This window comes from Harpia harpyja, chromosome 2, assembly GCF_026419915.1.
Source record: "Harpia harpyja isolate bHarHar1 chromosome 2, bHarHar1 primary haplotype, whole genome shotgun sequence".
NCBI lineage: Eukaryota > Metazoa > Chordata > Aves > Accipitriformes > Accipitridae > Harpia > Harpia harpyja.
In genome coordinates this window covers 87,259,106-87,282,323 of record NC_068941.1, presented here as the reverse complement: position 1 = coordinate 87,282,323, position 23,218 = coordinate 87,259,106, and the positions used below count along the sequence as shown (strand labels likewise).

Below are 23,218 nucleotides of genomic sequence, written 5' to 3'. Positions count from 1 at the left end.
GAGCCCTAGGGGTGAGCCGGCCTGCGGCGTACGCCTTTTGGGGACAGGCAGGAAGCTTTTGAGGACAGGCAGGAAGCTTTTGAGCAGCATGAAGGAAACAGCCCTTTTCAGTAGCATTACATGTGCTCCACTCTGCCTTTTAAAGAAGAGGCTCCCAAGGCTCTGCTGTGTATTCACAGCTGAGACATCCCACTAGCTCTCCTCGCTTTCTGCTTTCCCAGCTAGAGCTCTTGACTTACGACCCAGGTATATGAAATGCATTCAGGGCTTGGTATTGACAATACTCTGAACTTCAGGCAGCGAAGCTCAGCGAGTTTGTTTTTTAACAAAATGAAGGCAACGCTTTTATGAAGAAGGGTTATTTTTCTTCAGAGAGGTTATGCTTCATCTTTTATCAGCACCAACACCATTTGTATGCTTTCTGCACTTGCCCAACAGGATATTAATATTATACAGACTAAATCTGACCAATCCCTTTGCCCTGTTTTCACCACAGCAACCGGAATCCAGCAAATTCTTAGTGAAATTATGACACCTTTTTTCAATGTCGGTCACTTATCCCTTTGGTATTGAATTAATGCCTGAGGATTGCGGTGAGCTGAGATTAACACGGTGCAGGTGAAGAGCACCATGGGTCACTGGGCTGCAGTTACATGCTTGGCCATGCTCTAGGTATGTTAGACATCAATTAACATTCCACCTAGGAACCTCTGTCTTGTTACAACGGGAACTGTTACAGCATGATATAATCTGGGAGTCAGTTTTTCTTCTTGAATGTCATCCTGTTGATCGTTGCTTGCACCCCTCTTTATGGTCGCCTCAATTTTTCTGCTGCCTGGATGGCTACTGCTGCAGTTGTTAGCTCAGCATTAATAAAAGTAGGGTCAGAGTTCAAAGAACAGGATGTATCAGCACTTAAATTACATTGTGACATATAGGGGAGCCAAGGATTGGGCCTGAATGTATCCTGAAGCCTTGGCCCTTGTTTCATTGTCTCTCCTCCTAAACCTCCCCTCTTGGTTCCCATTTTGTTGTGTCCGTCCTTTCTACTGCGCTTGCAAGATCTTTGGAGAACTCGAGTGTTTTCATCTGCCCTCACTGGGAGTTTGGGTCCAGCTTTGTCTCTGAGGCCTCATGAAGGGGAGCGGGACTTCTTTCTGCTGTTTGTCTCTTTCTCTGTAGGAGGGAAACCTTAGCTCTCCCCACCAAAGCCGTAGCCCTACTAGTTGTCCTCCAGGACGCGTCGAGCTCAGAAACAGCCGATTCTGTTTCACTTCATGTTCGTGCCCGTAACGTAGCCCGGAGAGGCAGCCTCCGAAGATGCCGCTTTCAAGCACGCCTTTGGGACAGAGCGTCCTCACAGGCAGCATCGGCGGCGGCAGTCTTGAGCTTCCCCGACACGGCAAATGAAGAAGGGCGACTTTAGGAGGTTTAGGCCCCAGGCCTCCATGGCCCCAGGCCGGCCCGGCACAGCCACCGAGGGAGGGCCGGGGCGGAGGCCGTGGGGCGCAGGCCCGACACGGTGGGGGGCCTGGGGGCCGCAGAGCCGCCCCACAGTGAGGGGATGAGGGGGGCCTCGCTATCTGCATATGCAAATCGTATGCAAAGCAGCCTGCCCCCCGACGCGGCGCGGCCCAGCCCAAGCGGGCCTACTGCGGTCTTCCCTTCGGCCCCTTCCCGCGTTGCCACAGTTACCCGGCCTGTCAATCAGCCTGCCTTCCCCCGCCCCGACCAGACAGACGCCTCACATCATTGGGCAGCTGCCGTGTCATTCTCTTTCCGAGGGAAACCCATAGGCCAACGCTGTCGCATATCTGCCCGCCCCCGCCGGCGCCTTCGTCCCCGCCCCGTCCCCAGCCCGCACATTCGATTGGGTAGCCGCTCTTGTCACTACCCGCGGCCGTCCGATCGCTCTCTCCCATTGGCGAAGCCGCCTGTCGCTCCGCACGGCGGAGGGCGCGGATTGGGGACCGCCTCACGGCCTATCCCGCCCCACCCCGGGGGGAGGGGGGGGGCCGGGGGCGCGCGCGCGCGGCGCGGGGGGGGGGGGGGGGGGCCGTTTGGCGCAGGCGCGCTGCAGGCGGTGGCTGCGGCGGTGGCGGCCGTGAGGAGAGCTGAGGGGCGGCGGGGCGGGCGGCCCATGGGGCCGGGCCGCGCTGCGGATGGAGCCGCTGCGAAATGGCGGCGGCGCGGCGGAGAAGCCGCCGAGGCGGCGGGGAGGAGGGGGAGGAGGAGGAGGGGGGACGGGACCGGACGGCGGACCCCCGCGGCGGCGGAGCAGCGGTGGCGGCGGCGGGGCGGGCGTTGACAGCGCGGCGGGGCCGCAGCCCCGCGAACGGGGCGGCTCCGTCAGCCGGCAGCGGCGGGACTCGGTCCGCAAGAACCGCCCGCGTGAGTGCGGCGGGGGCGGGGGCGGCGGGGTCTGCGGCGGGGGCGGGGCTTGGGCCGGGAGGGGCGGGGCCGGGGGAGGGGGGTTAACGGGTGGCGACGGGGAAGGGGCGGGGCTGTGATGGGTGGGGCCGGGTTGGGGCGGGGTCAGGAGGGTGGGGTGGGGCTGGGGAAGGGGGCTCCTGAATGGGGGGGGGGGGGGGGATACGGGGACAGCACGGTGGCGAATGATGAGCCCGGCATGGCCCGTCTGGGGACAGCACGGTGGGGACCGGGTGGGGTGGTGACATGGGCCCAGCATGGACAGTTTGGGGACAGCACCGTGGGGTGGTGATGTGGGCCCAGCATGGCCAGTTTGGGGACAGCACCATGGCGGTAGAGTGGGGTGGTGACATGGGCCCAGCATGGCCAGTCTGGGGATGGCACCGTGGGGTGGTGACGTGGGCCCAGCGTGCCCAGTTTGGGGACAGCACCATGGGGGTAGAGTGGGGGTGGTGACATGGGCCCAGCATGGCCAGTCTGGGGACAGCACGGTGGGGACAGGGTGGGACAGTGACATGGGCCCAATGTCACCAGTCTGGGGACAGCACCGTGGGGACACGGGGTGATGACATGGGCCCAGCATGGCCAGTTTGGGGACAGCACGGTGGGGACAGGTTGGGACAGTGACATGGCCCCAGCATGGCCAGTTTGGGGACAGCACAGTGGGGAGAGGTTGGGACAGTGACATGGGCCCAGCATGGCCAGTTTGGGGACAGCACGGTGGGGTGATGACATGGGCCCAGCACGGTGGGGACAGGGTGGGACAGTGACAGGGGCTCACCAGGCTGGGGCGGAGGGTGGGACAAGCTGAGCCACAAGAGCTCAAGGGGATTGAGGGTGAGGTGGTGCCTGGCCTGGTGGGGCAGGACGCAGAGGTTGGGGCTGTGGCGGGTGCTGAGGTGCCCGAGTTGGGGAGCTTGGACCAGAGAGGGAGGGAAGGTCGCTGGTGAGGACACAGAGGGCGAGGGAAAGGAGACAGAAGGACAGACGGAGGGGCCAGGGTGTGCAGCCAGAGCCAGGGGTAAGGGCTGGGTGGCTGGACTGGTAACTGGTGGAAGAAAAGCAATGGAGAGCAAAGAGAGTGGCACAAATTTTGGGAGGGGAGAGTCCCGCAGGTTTGGCTGGGATTGGGCACAGACCAAACCGGGCTGTGTAAGGAAAAAACCTGTCCCTCGAACCACGTTTTTCAACGCCGTGCCAGAAACGGTCTATGGAGTGAGTTAGGTGCAAAATGGATGGCAGCCTTCATTTTGGCAGCAGCAGGAGCTGCCGTTCAGGTGGCTGTAGCTGGTGACTTACTTCAGCCATGTTTGAAGTGGAACTGAGTGATTATTTCTTCACTTGTGCCGGAGTCCTTCCTGTTGGAAGGAAATTGCCATACCCTGAAAATGAGATAGCGTCAATGTAGTTCCCCGTTGCCTGCGCAGCTATTAAAAGGATGTCAGCAAATGAGTCCAGGCTGAAAACAGGAATCAAAATTGTCGTGCATCTCGTGGCAAGACTCGGTCTGTTGGCTGTCAATGCTGAGACGTTATTGTTAGCGTATTAATGTAATGTGTCTTAAACAGCGTTCTTTCTCTTTTTTTTTTTGGTTGCGGGGAAAAAAAGGAAGCTTCTCTTTTGCCCTGTCTTAGTGTGAAAAATTGGAATTATATATCAAAAGACCTTTGAAGACATTTGCTGAACTGGATGCTGCTTGCGTTACTAATTCCAGGCGAGTGCAGCTCAGTAATGCTAATGTAGTGTCAGCGTGGCTGCGCTAACCTGCACTCCCTTTGCCTCTCCCTTCCTTTCATTTCCAGATCGTGCTGGATTACAGGAGTGATCCTGCACCAGGAAATGACTGTAAAGTTAATGTTAAATAACTGAGGTGACTGCGGGGGTTTCACTTGCTGAGGAATTAATAGAATGAAAGAGAAATTTAGCGGAGGGGTGTAATGGCACTAGTAGTGGCGAGCATCCTCGTGATTTAGATGCAGCAAAACCTACTTTGTATGTGAAAGTCCGCTTGTGTGGCTGTTGTTCTAAGGAAAGCACAGCAAAACCTACCAATGGGAGCTGCGGGGTTATTAATTAGAGACATGCTAGTTAAGAGGTTGCAGCCAGCTGTAGGGAAATGTCGGAGATCTCTGGTATGAAAATGAGGGTGGACTTAGACAGAGCTATGCATTAGGTGATTATACTTTTCTGCCTTGCTTGGGGGCAGTTTCTGTGTCTTTTATGGAAAATGTAGATTGAAGTTGGCTGTTGAGGTTCTGGTTTGTTGTGGTAAAGTTAAATCCTGAGACTGGTGTGGGATACTTTTAGGAAAAAAGGTGTTCTGGTAGCTTCCAAGACAGGATTTGGATCCAGTTTGGAAGGTCAGCGTAGTACTTTTCAGGATTACAGCATAGCCTGTCTTTCCTAAATGATTTTTGTGATAATTGGAAGAGAAATGTGCTGGAGCAAGTACATCCCTTAATAGGGACAACGTCTGATGTCAGAGGCAATTACGTTTTGAAGTTAAAATGCTCGATCCCACCTTAAGGAAGATTCAAGTAAGCCTAAATGAAAGCAAACCGCTTAATGGGCGTCTGATCAAAAATGTCCTACTTTAGCTCCCACTTGTCTGCTGCTGGTATGTGGCAAACAAGCTCAGTGACCTTGAGGCTTGTCTTGCCTGCCTGTGCTGGCAGATGCCCTGGCAGATGAGCCCTGCTTCCCCAGGAATGAAAGGATTTCAGCGGGCTGTGGTTCAAGCTTGTGATCTTTCTTCATCTGTAGTCGTCTGTCTGTACCCGTAATGTGCAGCGAGGGCTGTTTCACTGCAGAGATTGGGGAAGGTCTGGGACCAAGGGGAATTAGATTGGATGTATCTGAAATAACCTGACCTGCAGCAGTCCAACCGATGTCCGAGCTGTGTGCCTTCGTGCGTCTCAGGCTATTAAATGTTTCTTGGCGTGCTTCATAGGAACTGAAGAGCTTTATTGCAGACCGTGCAACCGTGATTTTCAGTATGTCACAGGCAAAAGGAGGAGGAGTCAAGGATGCTGCTGCCCTCGGAAGGGAGCGAGAAGTGTGCCTGAAAAGGTTGTGAAGCAGAGATTCGTTGAAGTTCCTAGCTGCTTTGGAGTATTATGTTGGTGGGGTGTGAAGGGGAGCTTGACAGGGTTATTCGTACAGGTGGAAATGATAATACAGAAAAAGTTTTATCAGCTCCAGGGGCAATACAGAAGAATTCCTTTCTGGTAATGAGTTATCGGTACCATTATTGAAATCTACACTTAAAAACTGGACTGGAAATAGCCCAGATGAGAAAAGAGGATGTTCACATTTACATTTACTTTAATGTAACCATGGGATACTGAGTGGCTTGCTGTGGGTGGGGTTAAGTGCCAGGCATAAAACCGATGATGACCAGATCATAATAAGCAGGGGAGTATTTTTTGTAACGAATCTTCCTTATGGTAAGAGAAATAGGTCAGCGATTCAGTTCATCAGCTTCCCCCTTTTTCACCTTACCATACTCTCTCCTGGCTCTCCTGTGCTGCTGCACCGCTCTTCTGCTCCTTCCTGAAAACCCGGTTTCCTTGACAGAGATGAGTTCAGGTTATTTCCCTGGGTAACGAAGTATGCTTCTCCTTTCTGTAGTCTATTTGCTAGCTCTCTGAAAAAAAAAAAAAAAATTAGCTTTTTTTGATGCTTTTGCCAGGCGTCATCCATAATGTTTCACTGTTTGACAAAAGGGGAGGGGAAGTAAGGTGCCTAAAGTGTATTTGTATTGTAGGGTATTAATGAATTCCAAAAGAAAGCCTATACCTAAATTGTCAAGAAGAGCATCCTGCAAATAGTTTCTAAAAATGTATGCGTGTATGGTTAAAAAAAAAAAGAAAAAAGCATGTCCTCATCCATTCTGTAGTCCTTTCAACTGATACCTTTTTTTTTTTAAAGTTTTAGTATCTCTTATCAGAATCATGCAAAGACATAATGTACACATTGCTTTAAATTCTCAATATACACAGTATCCAAGCAGAGGTACAAATAAAATACTGTTTTGGCAGCTCCTTTGCAGTACATAATTTAAGCTTTGATTTCTGAATACCTTTTCATATTTTGGAATTGTGTATGAAATGTGAATTCCTAGCAGAGCCTATTTTTAGAGATGGGAGGATATGTAGACTTAGTGTCGCTTTATATTAACTGCTGATGAATATTTTTTTTCCCCAGCTGTAAAATTTCCATCATGGTGTAACAATATTAAAATATAGCGTTGAATATTTTAGAGTAAGCGTAGAGATGCTGTCATACGCTCAACTAAATCATCAGTCTTCATTGCTCCGCAGGCTAATCTTTTTAGCTTCTGATATAATTGGCTCATAACTTAAGGATCAGTCTGAAATACAACTTGAGCTGCTTGTCGTATGAAGAAAATCCACCATAGAGATCTTTAATTATATCACCTCTTTCATCTTGACACTTCTGCAGCTTTCAGAATAAGTCTGTTGTGGTTTTTTTATTTAGATAGTGTCCGATTTTATAAAGTAATTTACATAACAAATAAAGGCATTATATTTTTCTTGCCCCAAGGACCTTGCAGTCTCACTCTAAAAGGGATTTGAAGATGAAGGGAGGGTGGCAGCTCTTGCTGTGGGAACACATAGTATCCTTCAGCTTTTCTGTTTTAGTACGAGCTGTAAGCCCTTAACTTTGTTTGCAGACTGCTCTTTTGTTTGTTGCTGCGTATCCATAGATCTGTCCGTTAGAAGAAGGTTTATTTTTAAGACAAAGAGCTGTATGTACGTTGTGTGTATGAAAATGTATGTGTAGAGCTGCTTTTTAGAAGTGTCTATGCTAAGGGAAAACAATTGTCAGGCCAAAAGATGAACAATTTTTTTTCTTGGGGGAAAAAATTGCTTTAAGATACTTTATAACTGCTGTTGCAGTGCGTTGCATTAGGGAAGCAAATGAAAATAAGTCTCGTGGTTGTGTGCCTGATCTGCTGAGCGGTGCCACAATTTTACCAGTTCCTTAAGTCACCTTCTTTGTACCCTTGCTACTTTTCACGCTGAATACCGTTGCATTTATTTTTTGTCTTACACAATGTTTGAGAGTGGGGTAAGTGGCTGTCATCGTGCTAACAAAGTCGTGTAGAGAGTTTCTTTAAGGAAAGAGACTGCAGAAGGTTTTGAACGAAGGGCAGTTCTGCCTTTGAGAAGAGGATTTCCTGCCTTTCTTGTAAATGTCCAGGTACCCGGCGAGAGACTAAACACACTTCCCAGAAGGTGCTGGGCAGGAGGAGAGTCCAGAGGTTTGCACCGCGATGCTTCTGCAATGCTCTGCCTACGGGTTTCTCGTCCTCCCCGTTGTTCTCTGGCTGGTGAGCGCTTGGAAAGGAGACACGCGTGCGAGGCTCTTTCCCAGCACGGAGGGCTCCCAGTAGCAGTGGGGAGGTGGTGCGGAGAGGCAGCGTTTGCGTTTTCTGCCTCGGCCATTAAAGCTGGAGTTTTCTTGCACTGGTTATTTCAGCAGAACCTTCTGACTGAGAAAAATCAGCCTCCGGGCTGCCCAAAGGCTCCTGGATGCCACCAGTTCTTATGCTGCTCTAGATCTGCCGTCCTCTGCAGCAGCTCTCCTGGAAAAAACGCTTCGGAGGCTTAAAAGGGAAAGATCTTTGGATGGCTTTCAACTGCACTGTAGATGCTGGGAAAAATCAGTGTTTTAAGAGAACTCTCAGTAGCAGATGGTGATGGCGTTCATCCAAGAGAGCTTCCTCCTTCCTCCCTTTGAAGGCATGGGTTTTTCTAGTGCTCAGATATGGAAGAGCTGTCGCTGCCCTGCATGTTTGTGTTGGCTGACTTCCTGTCAGCATAAGGAAAAAAACCCACGGTTCTACAGGTCGCTGAAATAATTTCCTCCTCTTGTTTGTGTGCCACACCCCTTTCCCACAAAAACGGGTTTATAGGGGAAGTTCTGTCCATGCCCCAAATTATTTGAGTACTCTCTGCGGGTTTTACTGCATAGAAAGTCCTTTACAGTATGGTAAAGAAGCACTTTATTTTGAGCTAGCACACTTCTTCCCTGGATTCTTAACCTGTGACTGGGATGTATATAATGAGAGATCCATAATTAAGAATCATTTGGTTTAAGTTAATTACCTTAATAGGCTGTCTTTCAGAATTTATCCCTGGTGACTTACTGAAGGTATAGCCGAGCTGTTGGCAGATGGAGAACACCAGCTGCTCTGTGCAGAGGCTTTCTGCAGCTGGTGCTGCACGGGTGTGTGAAGCCAGCTCCGGTCTGAGGCTGTGTCCCTGCACAAGGCGTTGGATGCTCTTTTTGGGGCAGCTGGGATTTAGTGGGGCCAGTGCTGAGCAAAGACTAGTAAGCCCTGGACCCAACCTGACTGCAGTTTACACCCAGCTCTGCAGGCATCATTCCTGTTTCCCCATTAGCCATGTCTTCTGGTGGGCCAGACAGTGGATAACTGGTGTGGTTTAACCCCACGCTTGATGTTCTGCTGGTTCAGTGGCAACTATAACACCACCAGAATAAAAAACAAATTTATATATATAAAAAAATTGAAGGTCTTGAGGGCACTGAGAATAAGCTGGGATGAAGTTTATAAGGAGCTGCTGTATTTTTTTTGTGACTAGGAAAGCTTCTAGACTGAAGGACTGACTTGGTGATTGTCATGCCCTAAAATCTGGAAGGTTTGTGTTCCTGAATGTAGGAGTTTGGTGTGTGAACTTCACAACCAATGTTAAAATGAACTAGTGTTACTCTACTGAACAAATGTGTGTACTGCCAGCTGAGTGTCTACTCTGAAGTGGAAGCCCGTTAGCTTGTGATGAAGCAGCCCGTATGGCATTTTCAGTTATGTGGCTTCAGCGGGGCACCATGCCTTAGGTTTTTGGATACTTTTCTGCTGCACCCCAATGAGGGCATCTCCAAGATCCTTGCTCTCTCTCCTACCCTCTGCTCTCCAGATTTTTACCCTTGCGTAGCCTGGCAAAGTGAGGTTGGGGAGAGGATTGCTGTCTCTAAATATCAGGGTGGGGATGCTTTAAAAAAAAAAAAAAAAAGGTGCAGGCTTTATAATGCAGAAAAAAAATTGCATGTCCTGACAGGAACAAATATATTCCAGAAATCAAAAGGAGGTTTCCCAGCACCAGGACAGGAGCTTTCAGGAAACTAATCCCTTCGTCAGAGCAGAGATGACAAAGCAGCCGAGTGCGTTTAAGAGTGGGAAATTTGTGAAAAGGGAGTCCAAGATGTCAGTGACCACAACAGACAGGAGAAGACTTTGCTGAGTAACATTTTTTTTTTAAAGCAACAGGCTTTGCTGAGCCTCTTCCTGTTCCTTTTCTTGCGTAGAGCTTGTTAGTTTTCCAACAGAGTTTAAGCAGTATTGAAAAGCACAGTGCATGTGGGGAAACTGGTTTTAGTGATCCTGTACATGAACTGGGTATTTAAATAGAGCGGTCTTTACCAGTTCCAGTCACTGGAGGGACTGGAGCAGCAGCAGAAGGCTCTGGTTTGGCTGCCAATGCCCTATTTTTACCTGCATGACGTTGATGGTATTTTTATTGCTTCTTCTCTCAATAGCAGAGCATGATCCTTGTTCAAAGCGTTTTTCTGCGGTAGTTAGTTGATAAATCTGGGACTTCATTCAAACAAAGGCAAAACACTTGCGGGGGGTGGGATGTCCTATTCTGCCGCTAGTATGGGAACTGCTGACTTACAGATGTATATGCCATATTGGAGCTGGCTTTAATATGGCATTAGGGGGGCCTGTGTATGGGTTTTTAGGTTTCAGGTGTCAGGAAGAGCAAGTGAGTGAAGCAAGTGGATGCTTGGTGGGTTTTGTTTTCTGCCCTGGTGCCTGCCACGCCGACGTAGAGCATCCATCTCCCTGACGTGGTCGTGGTCTCTGTCACTTCTGTTTGCCAGCTCAGCTGCTGTTGCCACACTCCTCCACGACAAGGCCCTTTCTTTTGGGGGTACAGAAATCCTGGAGTTTGTCCTCCCTGCCTTTCCCTTCACTTATACTCTGGGGTCTTGGACTCCCCTTCTCGTGAGGGTGCTCCTCCTGGTGTGGTGTCCCCGGGGATATGGTTCTCCTGATGTTATGTGATGAGGCCCAGGCAGCCAACATTCCTCTCTTGAGAAGTAACTTTAATTTAGCTACAGTAAAGTTTTCTTGAGGGAGTCTTGGAATCACATACATATGCTAAACTTTTCTCCAAGTAAAGCACTTAGTAGATTTTCCATCCTGAAATGCTGATAGAGTTTGCAATTCTGAATTCTGGAGTATGGAATAAGAAATTGTCATGAAAAAAGTCCTTGAATTGCTCCTGCTTTCTCCGTTGGACTGTGATTCAAATTTATCTCTCCCTCATTCATGAATAGTTATTTTTATGTCTGTTCTTGTTTGAAGTAAATGCATTAGAAATAGAGAGTGATTGGGATTTGGATGTGCCTCCTAAAATAGAGTTTGCATCTTCTTCCAAGATTTCTTTTGGTGATGGTTGGGGGTGGCCTCTGTGTAAATATATAAAAATAGCTTGGTGGTTTAAAAATAACGTGGGTAACTGATGGCTCTAGCAGCTCCTGGGGAACTGTGATGCTCTAAAAGGGGCTGTTTTACCTCCGCTCTGTACAGCAACCAAGTTAACCCGCCGAGGAGAGGATACCTCGTCTTCAAACATGTGCTTGCCTGTCGGGTTTGTGGCTTTTCAAAGATCATTTTCTTTCGGAGTGAGTTCCCCTCCTGTCCCTGAGTTGTTTTCTTTGCTGTTCGGCTTTCTTAAGTGCTGCCTCTGGGTATTTGGGTGTTGCTCTCTGACTGCTTAGTGCTCCTGCAGCTCGAGTGGCGGGGCCTCGGCATGCATCTCCTGCGCTGCTGGGACGGGGGGACACGGAACGTGCTCTCGCTTGGCAGTTCTGCGTTCTGGGGGTGGCTGCTGCTGCTTCCCGGAGTTTAACCGGAGGGATACCGGCTTTCAAGTGGCGGTAGGAACAAGGGCTTCTTCGTGTCGCACACTCATCTGTCTGCAGATAAGCAAACGTATTTTGCAAAAATAACAGTAGCATGTTATCATGCCTGTCTCTGACATGTAAGAATTTTACTAAAACCTGAGATCCTTCTTTCCAGAGGAATGTTAGTAACATCTACGCTGCATTCAGGTTTATTTTCTAAACATTCCTTTTTTTATTTTTGGAAAAAAGCGTAAGGGTTTAATCCTGCTGCCATAAGCCATAACATGTGGCTACATTTTTCTCTTTGCTCTGGAGCCCATGTATCTTGTTAGCTCTAGCCTATCCTTTAGCTCATTAATGGTAATATTAATCTGTTCCAGTTCTCAGCTCTAATCGCAGATTCCATCTGATCAGGGTTTTCTCTTGATCTTTTCCAAGAAGCTCATTATCTAATACAGCTGTAAATGTTGCTGGGCCTGACACTAATGCATATTTTGTACCATGGGGGAATTTGACTAATAAAATAATCCAATTAGACATTTGTTTTTGTCTCCCTGGGGCATCTTAGATTACTTGTCTACCTCAGTTATGTGTTGTAATTAGTTAACGTTAGTACATCCCTTTGATGTAAAAGCACTGGTATTATCTTTGGCTCTGGCTCTGAATCAGAACTTTATAAAATAGCTGGGGATTAAAATTGCGGCAGCATCAGGCGGGTGTATGGATACTGTCAGACCAGCGCTGTGTGCATCTTCAGTGCTGCATGGTGGTGGTGTAAGTATTTTGAGTATTGCATATCAAATGTTGGGAGCTCCTGAACAGGAGGTATCTCAGAACAGGAGTCGTGCTCATGTACAGAGGAGTCTCAGCCGCACTTGTCAAAGGCAGACCAGACTGCTAACATTTCTTTCTTTGTTTTCCACTTGAAAATGAACAGATCAAACAGGCCTGCATTTTGCAGTCCCTAGAGAATTGCATTAATTAATTCAGTTTATAACTATCTTGCTGGTGGTATGACAGTATCATGCCCTGTTTCTTTTTCTTTTTTTTTTCTCCTCTTTTTAGTCTTTCCTTGGTTTGGCTTGGATATTGGAGGGACCTTGGTCAAACTTGTTTATTTTGAACCAAAGGACATCACTGCTGAAGAGGAGGAGGAGGAAGTGGAAAATCTCAAAAGCATCCGCAAATACCTGACATCAAATGTAGCCTATGGATCTACAGGCATTCGGGATGTGCACCTTGAACTAAAGGACCTTACCCTGTGTGGACGTAAAGGCAATCTGCACTTTATACGCTTTCCTACTCATGACATGCCTGCTTTTATTCAAATGGGAAGCGAAAAACACTTCTCAAGCCTCCATACTACCTTATGTGCCACGGGAGGTGGAGCGTACAAATTTGAGCAGGACTTTCGCACAGTATGCATTTTTGGCTTCTATATGATTAGGATCTGGTAGTAAAATTTTTTAAAAGCTTAAAACTAGAAAACTTTCTCTGCAGACTCTAAAACTTCTCTAAATCTTAGCTTTGGAAGAGTGTACCTAACTCACATTAAACTTGATTCAGGAAACAGCATGTGGAGTCAAGTTCACATCTCCAAATTAGGATACTTTCTTTCCTGAAAGTGCATGTAACATTCCTGTAACTCTAAAATTATTCACTAACTTCCATAGCGTGTGCTCTTACAAGACTTTCTCTGTATTATTAATCTCTGATTATGGTGATCTCAGTCTTGTGGGTTTTTTCGTCATTGCTGTCTTTCACATGCTTAATATTTGTTTTATTGTTCCTTTGCTCACGTGGTGTCATTTCTAACACATGTGTGAGTGAGCTGACTGAGGTTCAGTCAAATTTGATGGTAGATTAACTGAAAGGAGGTTAGTAGTTGGCATTTGACATCATCATGTGGCTTCATTATAAGTTTGATTCTTGTTCATAAGTGAAAAACATGTGTGTGAAATACTTTGGTTAACCAGGGCTTGAAAAAATGCACCAAATAAAGAGGCTTTTTGTGCAGTCGAGGCAGTGACATGAGGGGAAAACAATTCATAACTTCCTTTTTTTGTGTGTTTTTGGGGATGGGTTTTGGGGGATTTTTTTTTTTTTTTTTTTTGTCAAACAGTTAATTCCCTTCTCATTTTTCCTTGCTTTTCATGCTAGTGCCTCAGTCAGGTCCTAAATCAGGCCCATGGAATTTGATGGGATCCTTTTGGCGTCCATCTGTGGATCCAGTTGTTCAATTTCCCCCTCTCTCATGTCTGCACACTTCAGGGCTGGGGTAGTTAGCAGTCCGTGTGCGTGGAGAAAGAAGGAGCCCTCCTGTGATCTGTACTTCTTTCTCAGCCACTACAGGGAGTAATGGAGATAGCTGAATTTAGCTGGCAGGGAATGCATTTTTCTAGCCCTGAGCATAAACACTTGAGATCCCTAGCTACTTCTTGAATATTCTTCTTTCTTTTTTTTTTTTTTCCGCCAGATGGGTGACCTTCAGCTTTGTAAGCTAGATGAACTCGATTGCCTTATTAAAGGAGTTTTGTACATTGATTCAGTTGGATTCAATGGACATTCAGAGTGCTACTATTTTGAAAACCCGACGGATGCTGAAAGATGTCAGAAGCTCCCATTCAACTTGGAGAATCCGTATCCTCTCCTTTTGGTGAACATTGGCTCAGGGGTCAGCATTCTGGCTGTGTATTCAAAAGAAAACTATAAACGGGTAACGGGCACCAGGTGAGTGCTGTGTGGAGGTAAATTAAGTTTTATTTTAGAGCGTGGAATGCATTTCTGCATTGTAGATGACATTTTCAGGGACAAGCTGCAATAAAGGTGGTGAGTTGAATGACCGAGCTCCTGCTTTTACTGCAGTCCCTTACCTCTGCCAACAAAGATCCCTTCTGGAAAAGAGAATCTGAATTTCATGTTTTGGTCTCTTTACTGCAACCAGTCTCTTTAGAAGCTGTTTTTTCAGTTGCCCTGCTGCAGAAATTAAAGTGTTTTATTTGTCATCAGAGAGATCCCATAGTTTGGGATTATCCCAAATATACTCCTAATGATCATGTTAACAACTGTTAGCTTTGATCCTAGCAGTGGAGGTTTGCATCCTGACTTCCAAAAGTTACCTTGTTTTGGTGGAAGGGATGCTGGCACGGCAGTAATTCCCCAGATAGTTGCTAGAGTGCTGCAGCTCGCCTTCTTGAAGATGTGGCTCTTGTTGCCAGGAAAAGCCAAAGAGCTCTGTGGCTTTAAGGTTTCCTGAATTTCCTGAAAGTTAGCAATAATAATAAAAAAACCCTCACAGTACAGATCTCACTCTTACTATACATCATTCTTGGCATGTGTGCACAGTAAAGTGAACAGGACATAGTTTTTTTCCCCTAAATTTTGAATAGCTGTGCCCTAATGCTCCAGTTATCCCACAGGACTAATATTTATTTTGACTTCTCTGAGTGCTGGGAAGAAGGTGGATATTGTAAAATAAGAAAATAAATTTCTCATTTAGAAACGTGCCCTCTGCAGAAGGCTGTAAGTTATTTGAAAGTACCAGATTTAAAGAAAAATGCTGCTCTTCCAAGATTGCTGTCACTGCGAAGAAAAGAAGCTGAAGGAATGGGGCAACCTGAGCTAACTCAGATGCGTAGCTGAGTAATCCGAGCTTTCAGTGAACGAGCCATTTTCTTTCTCTGTGCCTTTAGAAGCAAGGCGGGTGACTTTCATTTTGCTTTATGTTGCAGCCTTGGAGGGGGAACCTTTTTTGGTCTCTGCTGCCTTCTTACTGGTTGCTCCACCTTTGAAGAGGCCCTAGAGATGGCGTCCCATGGGGACAGTACCAAAGTGGACAAACTAGTGCGGGACATTTACGGAGGAGACTACGAGCGATTTGGATTGCCAGGCTGGGCTGTAGCGTCCAGGTAATGACTTGACTGATTCTGATTTTTATTTTCACTAGAGATTCTGCAAGGATGAAAAACTGGATTTACATGTCTTAGGAGGAGAGCTACCATTCCTTCTGCTGTTCTGTTTTAAGAGTTCTAAATTACTGATAGCTACGCTTTTTAAAATTAAAAATAAATACTTCAAGATGAATCGCTTTGGCTAAATTAGCGGTTCCCATTTTCTCCTGGAATTCTGATGCAAATGGACCTTTAACTCAAAAACTGTCTTTACAGCTTTGGAAACATGATGAGCAAGGAGAAGCGGGAATCTGTCAGCAAAGAGGACCTCGCGAAGGCTACTTTAATAACCATCACTAATAACATTGGCTCCATAGCACGGATGTGTGCACTTAATGAGGTATTAAGGGGAAATCTGTTTCATTGCTTCCTGTCTGAAGCATCACTTGTGTGCTACTGTCACACAGTATCTCTCTTTCCCTGCATACACTTCTGTAGGTGCGTGTTCATACTCATCTTTTTGGATGTTCAGTAAGTTGTAATCCGCTCGGTTTAGATTCTTCAGTAAATTTTGTCCTTGCTCGTCTGTGTAGTTTGAGCCAGATCATTGTGCTGTGAACTGAAGAGCTGTGAACGAGTTAGGGGTTGGCTGTTGGTCTCATTAGGTCCTCTGCTTGGTCGGGAGTTCAACAGCTTCTCTGCGGTGGTTTGAGGAACGGTAGGTGTGCGATAAACTACAGCTCCTGGGACCGCTGAGAGAGAAGGAACGGTGGGGCGGAGGGGTGTAGAGGCTGGATGCTTTTCCTATGTTGTTTTTACGAGTTGCTCTCGATTTCTCAGTCAGGCCCCACCACTTCCACGGCCGTTCCTGTATCTTTGTGCTTTCAGCTTCTTTACAGTGCTGCCTTGTTGCATTCATGTCAAGCAGCATTGTACAGGGCTATGAAAGAACAGAGACATGCTCTCCACTCCATTCTGAGCCTGTTCCTATGGGATGAGCTAACGGGGTGAAGCATCCTCCTGGCTCCTGTTGCTGTTGGCAGATGCTCACTATTTACCTTCATTTACTGCTGAAACTAGGCAAGACATATTATAAACAGTCTTGCCCACAATACGTCTGCTGAGTTCTCACTCTAGAGTACACAGCTGAATGCAGAGTGGATGCTGAATAGTTAGGGGGAAAGCATTAATGAGTGTGGGTATGGAAGGAAAATCCGTAGAAGGACACGAGTGAAGGAGCAGATGGGACTTGATCCTGATTCCTTGGTAAAAAGAGGAACTGAAAATTACTTTCTTGCTGGAGAAAAGAAAGCTTCAGAGTTCATCACTTGGCTCAGGAGAACTATTTTAGGATTGAAAATTTGGCTAGAAGTCTGATTTAAATCCAAAATATCACTACTTGGTTGGTCTTTTCCTTTCATTCAGAGTTGTGTTGGTTATGGGTTTCTAATTCTTTTTTTTTTCCCTTCCCCCCACCCCCAGATTAACAGTAGAGAGCCATTCAGCTTTTTTAATGATGAGTCAAAGGCCAGAGTTGGGGGGAGAGAGAGTAGATGGCACTTGATGATTAGAGCTCCTAACCAGTATAAGGATCTCATAGCGAAAGATCAACCATTCTATTCAAATTCCTAAGCTAGAAAGGCTGTAGTTAGATCTGTGGGTTTGCGGGTAGTGTGGAAGAGTCTGAAAAAGAGCCTGTCTTAAAATGACCTGGCTGGTACTGCTTTCTGACAGAATTGTGGACATTTATAAAGTTCTGCAGATCCTGCCTGACACTTTCAGCAGTTAATTCATAGAATCGTAGAATCGTTAAGGTTGGAAAAGACCTTTATGATCATCGAGTCCAACCATTAACCTAACACTGCCAAGTCCACCACTAAACCCTGTCCCTAAGCACCACACCTACATGTCTTTTAAATACCTCCAGGGATGGTGACTCCACCACTTCCCTGGGCAGCCTGTTCCAGTGATTGACAACCCTTTAGGTGAAGAAATTTTTCCTAATATCCAATGTAAACTGCCCCTGGTTCAACCTGAGGACATTTCCTCTCATCCTATCACTAGTTACTTGATAGAAGAGGCCAGTACCCACCTCACTACACCCTCCTTTCGGGTAGTTGTAGAGAGCGATGAGGTCTCCCCTCAGCCTCCTTTTCTCCAGACTAAACAGACCCAGTTCCCTCAGCCGCTCCTCATAAGACTTGTGCTCCAGACCCCTCACCAGCTTCGCTGCCCTTCAGCACCTCAAGGTCTTTCTCGTAGTGAGGCGCCCAAAACCGAACACAGTATTTGAGGTGTGGCCTCACCAGTGCTGAGTACAGTTCTATTTTTTTGTCTTTCGATGTAGTCTCTGGCCGCTCCCAGTGCAGTTCCTGACCATCTCAGTGCACCTTTCTGGTCTCACCTTGCTGTTCTGAACTGTCTCTTGCTGCTGCCAGACCCCAAGCCGACTCAGTGTGGTCTCTTGTTTGCAGATCGTCTCTTTTGGGTCCAATTTCAAAATTCTAAATTCAGAAAGCTGCAAGTGGATTATAACTCTTCTCTCTGCAGCTCCCATCCTCACTCACCAAGGCAGTTACACTCCTTAGCTCCCAGGAGCAGCTATTTGGGGTGATGCAGTTTCTCTGGATCTGGTTGCTTTAGTGTTGACTGGTGATTTCCCTCTGCTTTCAGCTGGTTGTTTTTCATCAAGTCTCAGTGGAAAATGTATTTGAAAAGCTGAATATGCTGTGCCTTTTTAAAAGGCACTATAAGCGTAACTTTTTTTCTTCTTACTCTAAGGTGGGGTTTTCATCGTTGCAAGCAGAAAATGGAATTTAGCCTTAATGTTCCTTTTTTATTTTTTCCCCTTAATACTTGCAGAACATTAATCGAGTGGTGTTCGTTGGCAATTTCCTTCGGATCAATACAATCTCGATGAGGCTTCTGGCATATGCTTTGGACTACTGGTCGAAGGGACAGTTAAAAGCACTTTTCTTGGAACATGAGGTGAAATTAACTTTTTAAATTTATTTTGTCTCGTGGCAAAATGCAAATCCTTCGAACGCTCTGGAAACAGCCGTGTGGAGTCTGTAGCTGTTGATGATACACATTGTGCAGGAGGATCCCAGTGCTTTGTTACTACAGCCACAGTTACTGCAATGCCCAGTGTAGGGTCAGAAAAAACATATATATTGTTCCAGTAGCTGATATCAGAACCATTTACTACCAATTTCATCTTGCTTGTGAACTTTCTTTTAAGACTATTGACAGTATAGATGATTCTGTGCAGTTCTGCTTCCCAATACAGCGATTATAGTTAGAATCTATTTTGTAATGTACCTACCTATAGTTATTTCTTTCCACCGTCCTTTATAAGTTGTTAAAATTACACCATATGTGTAATATTGTTCTTGTGTCAGGTGTGTGCCCATGTTCGAGTTTTTAATATATATTCCTGTCTTCTCTTCAGGGTTATTTTGGTGCAGTCGGTGCTCTTCTGGAACTCCTGGATTCAGCGTAATTCCATGCAGATTCCATAAGTTGGACCTATGAAGTTGTGGCACTTCCTGGGTCACTAAGCCCAAGTTTCGCTTTAAAACGTGTGTTCAATGACTGTTAAACTAATTGTGCGTGACCTAATCAGAAAAGGAAAGGACTGTTGCGTTTCTGTCTGTAAACAGTTGAAACCAGTCTTCGATGACAACACAGGTTTGTTTAAAAGGAGTATATATGCAAATGTACTGGCCGAAGGTGGTGGTTCTATCTGGAACATCTGTAGGGCATTCAGTCACATCAAACAGCCCTTTTTATGTAGTCTTTTCCATGTTTAGTGGTGGTGACATAATAGATGTGCACTCTATTCCTTCCATCAAGATTCCTTTGAGTGCTGAATGTCTACCCAGTTCACAGTTTATAGAGTTCAGCTGCAGCGTTTTGTGTTCCGTAAACGAAAGGCATCGTGTTCACATTGTGCTGTTAATTGTCTGTAAAAGGGAAAGAATATCAGCACAGCCCTGGCATGTAAAAACCATACGGACCACTTCTGTCTCCTCTGAACCCTACAGTGGCCTGTCAAACACCGTTGTGCTGTCAGTAAGGCTTTATTCCTGTTACCGCAGCTTCTTATCTATGTATACGAGAGACGAAAGGTAAGGCATAAATCCTGTGTCTCGGGTTGATTCCGATTTCAGCCTGTAACACTTCTGTACAGACCACAGTACCCTTTGGGGTATGCCATAGTGCTGGCATAGTGTTGGGAGTGTCTGTCAACCTCTGACCTTGAGATCTGCTAAAAGCAAATTTGAGGATGAGTGTACTGTGGTGGGGGGTTTTTGTTTGTTTGTTTGGGTTTTTTTTTTTCTCTGTGTAAAACTTGGCTGCATATAACTATACCAAAGAGATTATTTTTTTTTTCAGTCATACACTTGGGATCTTCTCTGTAATGTTCCATTTTACATTTATAAACTGCTAAACTACTTTGGTTTCCGGGGGAAACCTCTCCTTCCCATATGCATGCTGTGCTCTTCTCTGTTTTCTCTGTGCGTGCCATCTTGCATACAGCCTGCAAACTGGGTTGCTGCAGTCTGGAACCCTTAAAGACGCTGCGCTCTCAGGATGCGGATTTAGAAATGGCTTACTGCGCACTGAATAGATGCTGATAGCAGACAGCAGTTTAAAAAAGAAAGCAGCACGCGCACGGTTTGTAATCTGCCCGCCCTTCCTCCTGTCTCTGCTTCACTCTGCTCTTTGCAGAAATTCTTCCCAGGCTTGGACCTCGCGTTATGAAATTAAGATGATCTCTATCGTGTTCTCTTGGCCGTGCTACTAGCATCAGTTATTTCAGCGTAACTGCACTCCAGTCAGGGAGTGTGGCAAAAGCTGCTTTTCTGAAAAGCCATCTGCACCTTCCCTTGATGATGTAAGCTAAATGGAGATACTACTTCAGAGTGTTCTCTGCAATACGGTGCTCTGGCTTTCCAGCTGAGCAGCTCAGCTATATGTAGAAGCCGTCCTTCCGTGAGCAAGCTGAAGCACCCTTTTGTGGAAATGCAAGCGCGGATCAGTTCAGTTCATACTCATTGGGGTTTATCGCAGGACATCGGAATGGCTGTCGTCCTGGCTCGAACACATCTCTTAAGGTCACGGTTTCTTTCCAGAGAAGTTGATTTTCAGCTCTCTGATCCCGATGCGCCTTTTGATGACCGATCGCAGCGCTGGACAGCCTGTGCTGGTTTGGTAACTTGCAGTTTGGCCGCAATAACGTGCAGTAGAGGTGGAGGAGCAGCACAGCAAATCGTGTCCAGCTCTACCTGTTGCTGCAGCCCGAGATCCGAGTACTCACAAGGTGCTCCACAGCTCGCTGGGTTTGTTGCACAGTACCAGCCTCTCTTTTGGGCCTGAAAAGGGAAGAAACTACAAATTTGGAAGATGTACTCTTTGCTAGGTTAGATGTTTCTGTTTCTGTCAAAGCCTGTCCTGTCAGCTCTGCTGGGTAAGTGTTCCAGACAGCAGACACAGTGTAAAACAAGGCATTTTCTCAACTTCAGTTAACTGTGGGCCTGGAACTTCCTGAATACTTCCAGTAATTTGAGAACAACAATCTTTGCTGCGTGCTGTCTGTGGAAGACAGTTTGTGTGCTTTTCCTGCAGTATAGTGCAGGTTTCAGCTGTATCCCACTCCGCGTTCAATATAACGTGGTACTTTTAGAGGTGAGGGGTTGGAGCAGGATAACACAGAATCAATCGTCGTGTGGTTTGGGTTGGAAGGGACCTTCAAAGATCACCTAGTTCCAACCCCCCTGCCATGGGCAGGGACATCCTTCACTAGACCAGGTTGCTCGGAGCCCCATCCAACCTGGCCTTGAACGCTTCCAGGGACGGCGCAGCCACAACTTCTCTGGACAAATGGCACCTGAGCCCTGATTTATTCTTCATTTCTTGTGAAATCACACAAAAGATAACTCTAAGTAGGTGTATTAAAAACAGCTCCACTTCCCAATTGCTGATTGTAGGTTTTCTAGACTTGACTTAACTCTTTCTCTACCATATAAAAGGTAACACATGGCACATAGCCGGCTGCCATTTCAGCCAGGTCACCCACCCTCACAGTCAAAACTTGGGCCCCGGGTTGACTCGTGGAGAAGAAACAGAAACACGCTTCGGCTTTTTGAAATGCCTTTGTGCCCAGGACCCACTTCGCTCCTTGGTGTAATACTTCAGCGATGCGCTGGGCTGCTGTGGGCTTATCAATCAGCTTTAATTAGTCCTGGGGGTTTTATACAGACCACATCAGTGTGGGGAGGGTGTATAATCCTCCTCTGAATCCTCCTAACATACAGGACGGCTGGTTTTTTTTTTTTTAATAGCAGTAGGCTTTGGGAGCTGAAGACCGACGGAAGGAAGGAGCCACCTTGAAATGATTTTGTTATGCAGAGGGAAGCTGTGGAGAGCAGAGAAGCCCCTGCAGCCTGCAAGAAATCCCTGCCCCGAGGCGCTGGAGTAGGTGCCGGGCTGGTGTCCCTGGGAGCAGCGTCCCGCGGGTTTTCTTCCCCCTGTTAGTTCTGCGCGCTTGTGTGTGTTAACACCTTTTTTTTCCTGTGGATTTTGAGTAGATCCTGTGTGGTCATGTCCAACACCAAAGTCCTTGATGTATTGTGTGTATTTTTTTGTAAATTTTTTTGTTGTTGTTCTTGTAATAAAATATTACAGTTATTTTTATATACTTGAAACTTTTCTCTTGTTTGCCTCTTGCCTCGTTCTTCCTAGCTATGGAGCAAAGGGATGAATGTTGATCTGAATGGGTGTCAAGAACGTGCTGGTGAAATAGGTGTAAACGAGCCCTTTCAGTTGATTTTAGGAACTTATTAAAAATAACTGTCGGCAATCCTCAATTACTCTTCGCTCCCTGCACGTTCTGGTCTCTGGAAATCAGTTGCATTTCAAAGCATGTTCATGGAGGGGGAAAAAAAATGTAAAAATTCAGTATTTGCCTGTTGCTGGTAGTGAGGATCCCTTCTCGATGCTTGGTCCCATCCCCAGCTAGTAACATTTTTAAGCAGGTTCCTTAAAACCAGGCTTCTAAACCAGGTCTGACTAAAACCTGAACGCTGGCACGGGTCCGTGCTGCTGGGAGAAGGTGGATTTGTGCACGACCAGGGTTGGGTCTGGGCTTATTTTTGCCCCGTGGCTTTCTGAGGGACGTGATGTGGCTTTCTTAGCAGCAGGAGGCTCCCAGCACTGGTAAGTCCAGCGAGGGGGGTGGTTCCAGCATCATTCCAGGGCAAATTGCAGCATTTTAGGGTTTGGTGAAAGACTTCTTTGGTGGTAGGTGATGCTCAGTGCTTTGGAGGCCCTTTAATGTATGGATGACATGAGTTGGATTGGAGGTGGAAGCAAGGCATCTCTCCAGAGCAGGAACCGTGGGATGGAAGTAACAAAAATAATTGTGATTTGTGCGTCTTGGTGCTAGATCCAGACCGCGGCTCGGCCAGACCTTCTGCTGCTTTGTCCCACCGGGCGGGAATCTTCACCCAGCAAGCTCTCCGTGCCCATGGACTCGTCGGGAGCTTCCAAAAGATGACTAGGAGGGCAGCAAGAAGGTGGTTCCTCGCGTTTCCTTCTGGAGAAGTTGAAGCAGAACATCTCCAGGTGGGACCTACCCCCCCAGCACCCAGCTCTGGGGGTGCAGCCAGCACTAGAGGGCAGCAGCCCTCTGCGCTGGGCAGGGACGGGGGGGGACAGCAGGACAGGGGGACAGCAGGACAGGGGGACAGCAGGACAGGGGGACAGCAGGACAGGGCAAGGTGGGAGCCCTGCTTCCTCCACACCAGGTTTCTGCAGGGATGGCAACTTGGGATGGCCCCAGCAACCCGTTGCAGGGGGAGAGATTTGAGAGGAGGAAAAGGGGATTTTTTTCTTTTTTTTTTCCCGACTGTTTCGTGAAGCCTGGAGGAAGAGCG

At 47.0% G+C, this 23,218-nt stretch overlaps 1 protein-coding gene across 5 annotated transcripts; it reads left to right on the top strand.

The window, feature by feature from the left end:
* Positions 1-2,069: 2,069 nt before the first annotated feature.
* PANK2 (pantothenate kinase 2) lies at positions 2,070-21,988 on the top strand. 5 transcript variants are annotated; one of them, XR_008234204.1, is made up of 8 exons: positions 2,070-2,391; positions 12,454-12,806; positions 13,865-14,118; positions 15,120-15,296; positions 15,555-15,678; positions 18,141-18,266; positions 18,730-19,408; positions 21,626-21,988. XR_008234204.1 is itself a non-coding variant. In XM_052780805.1 (7 exons), the coding sequence occupies exons 1-7, from the start codon at positions 2,163-2,165 to the stop codon at positions 18,778-18,780; spliced, it is 1,314 nt and encodes a 437-aa protein (XP_052636765.1). In that variant the 5' UTR covers positions 2,070-2,162; the 3' UTR covers positions 18,781-20,860. The 5 variants fall into 5 exon arrangements, 3 of the variants coding, with proteins under 3 accessions (XP_052636765.1, XP_052636766.1, XP_052636767.1); XR_008234203.1 differs by lacking the exon at positions 21,626-21,988 and adding an exon at positions 20,013-20,860; XM_052780805.1 differs by lacking the exon at positions 21,626-21,988 and having other exon boundaries at positions 18,730-20,860.
* The last annotated feature ends 1,230 nt before the right edge of the window (positions 21,989-23,218 follow it).

What these genes read in the sequence shown, in the direction of transcription:
- PANK2 (XM_052780805.1), top strand. Translation starts at nt 2,163, where the DNA reads ATGGAGCCGCTGCGAAATGGCGGCGGCGCGGCGGAGAAGCCGCCGAGG. An exon ending in AAACGGGTAACGGGCACCAG is followed by an intron (nt 14,119 to 15,119) that starts GTGAGTGCTGTG and finishes TTTATGTTGCAG; the next exon opens with CCTTGGAGGGGGAACCTTTT. An exon ending in GGATGTGTGCACTTAATGAG is followed by an intron (nt 15,679 to 18,140) that starts GTATTAAGGGGA and finishes TAATACTTGCAG; the next exon opens with AACATTAATCGAGTGGTGTT.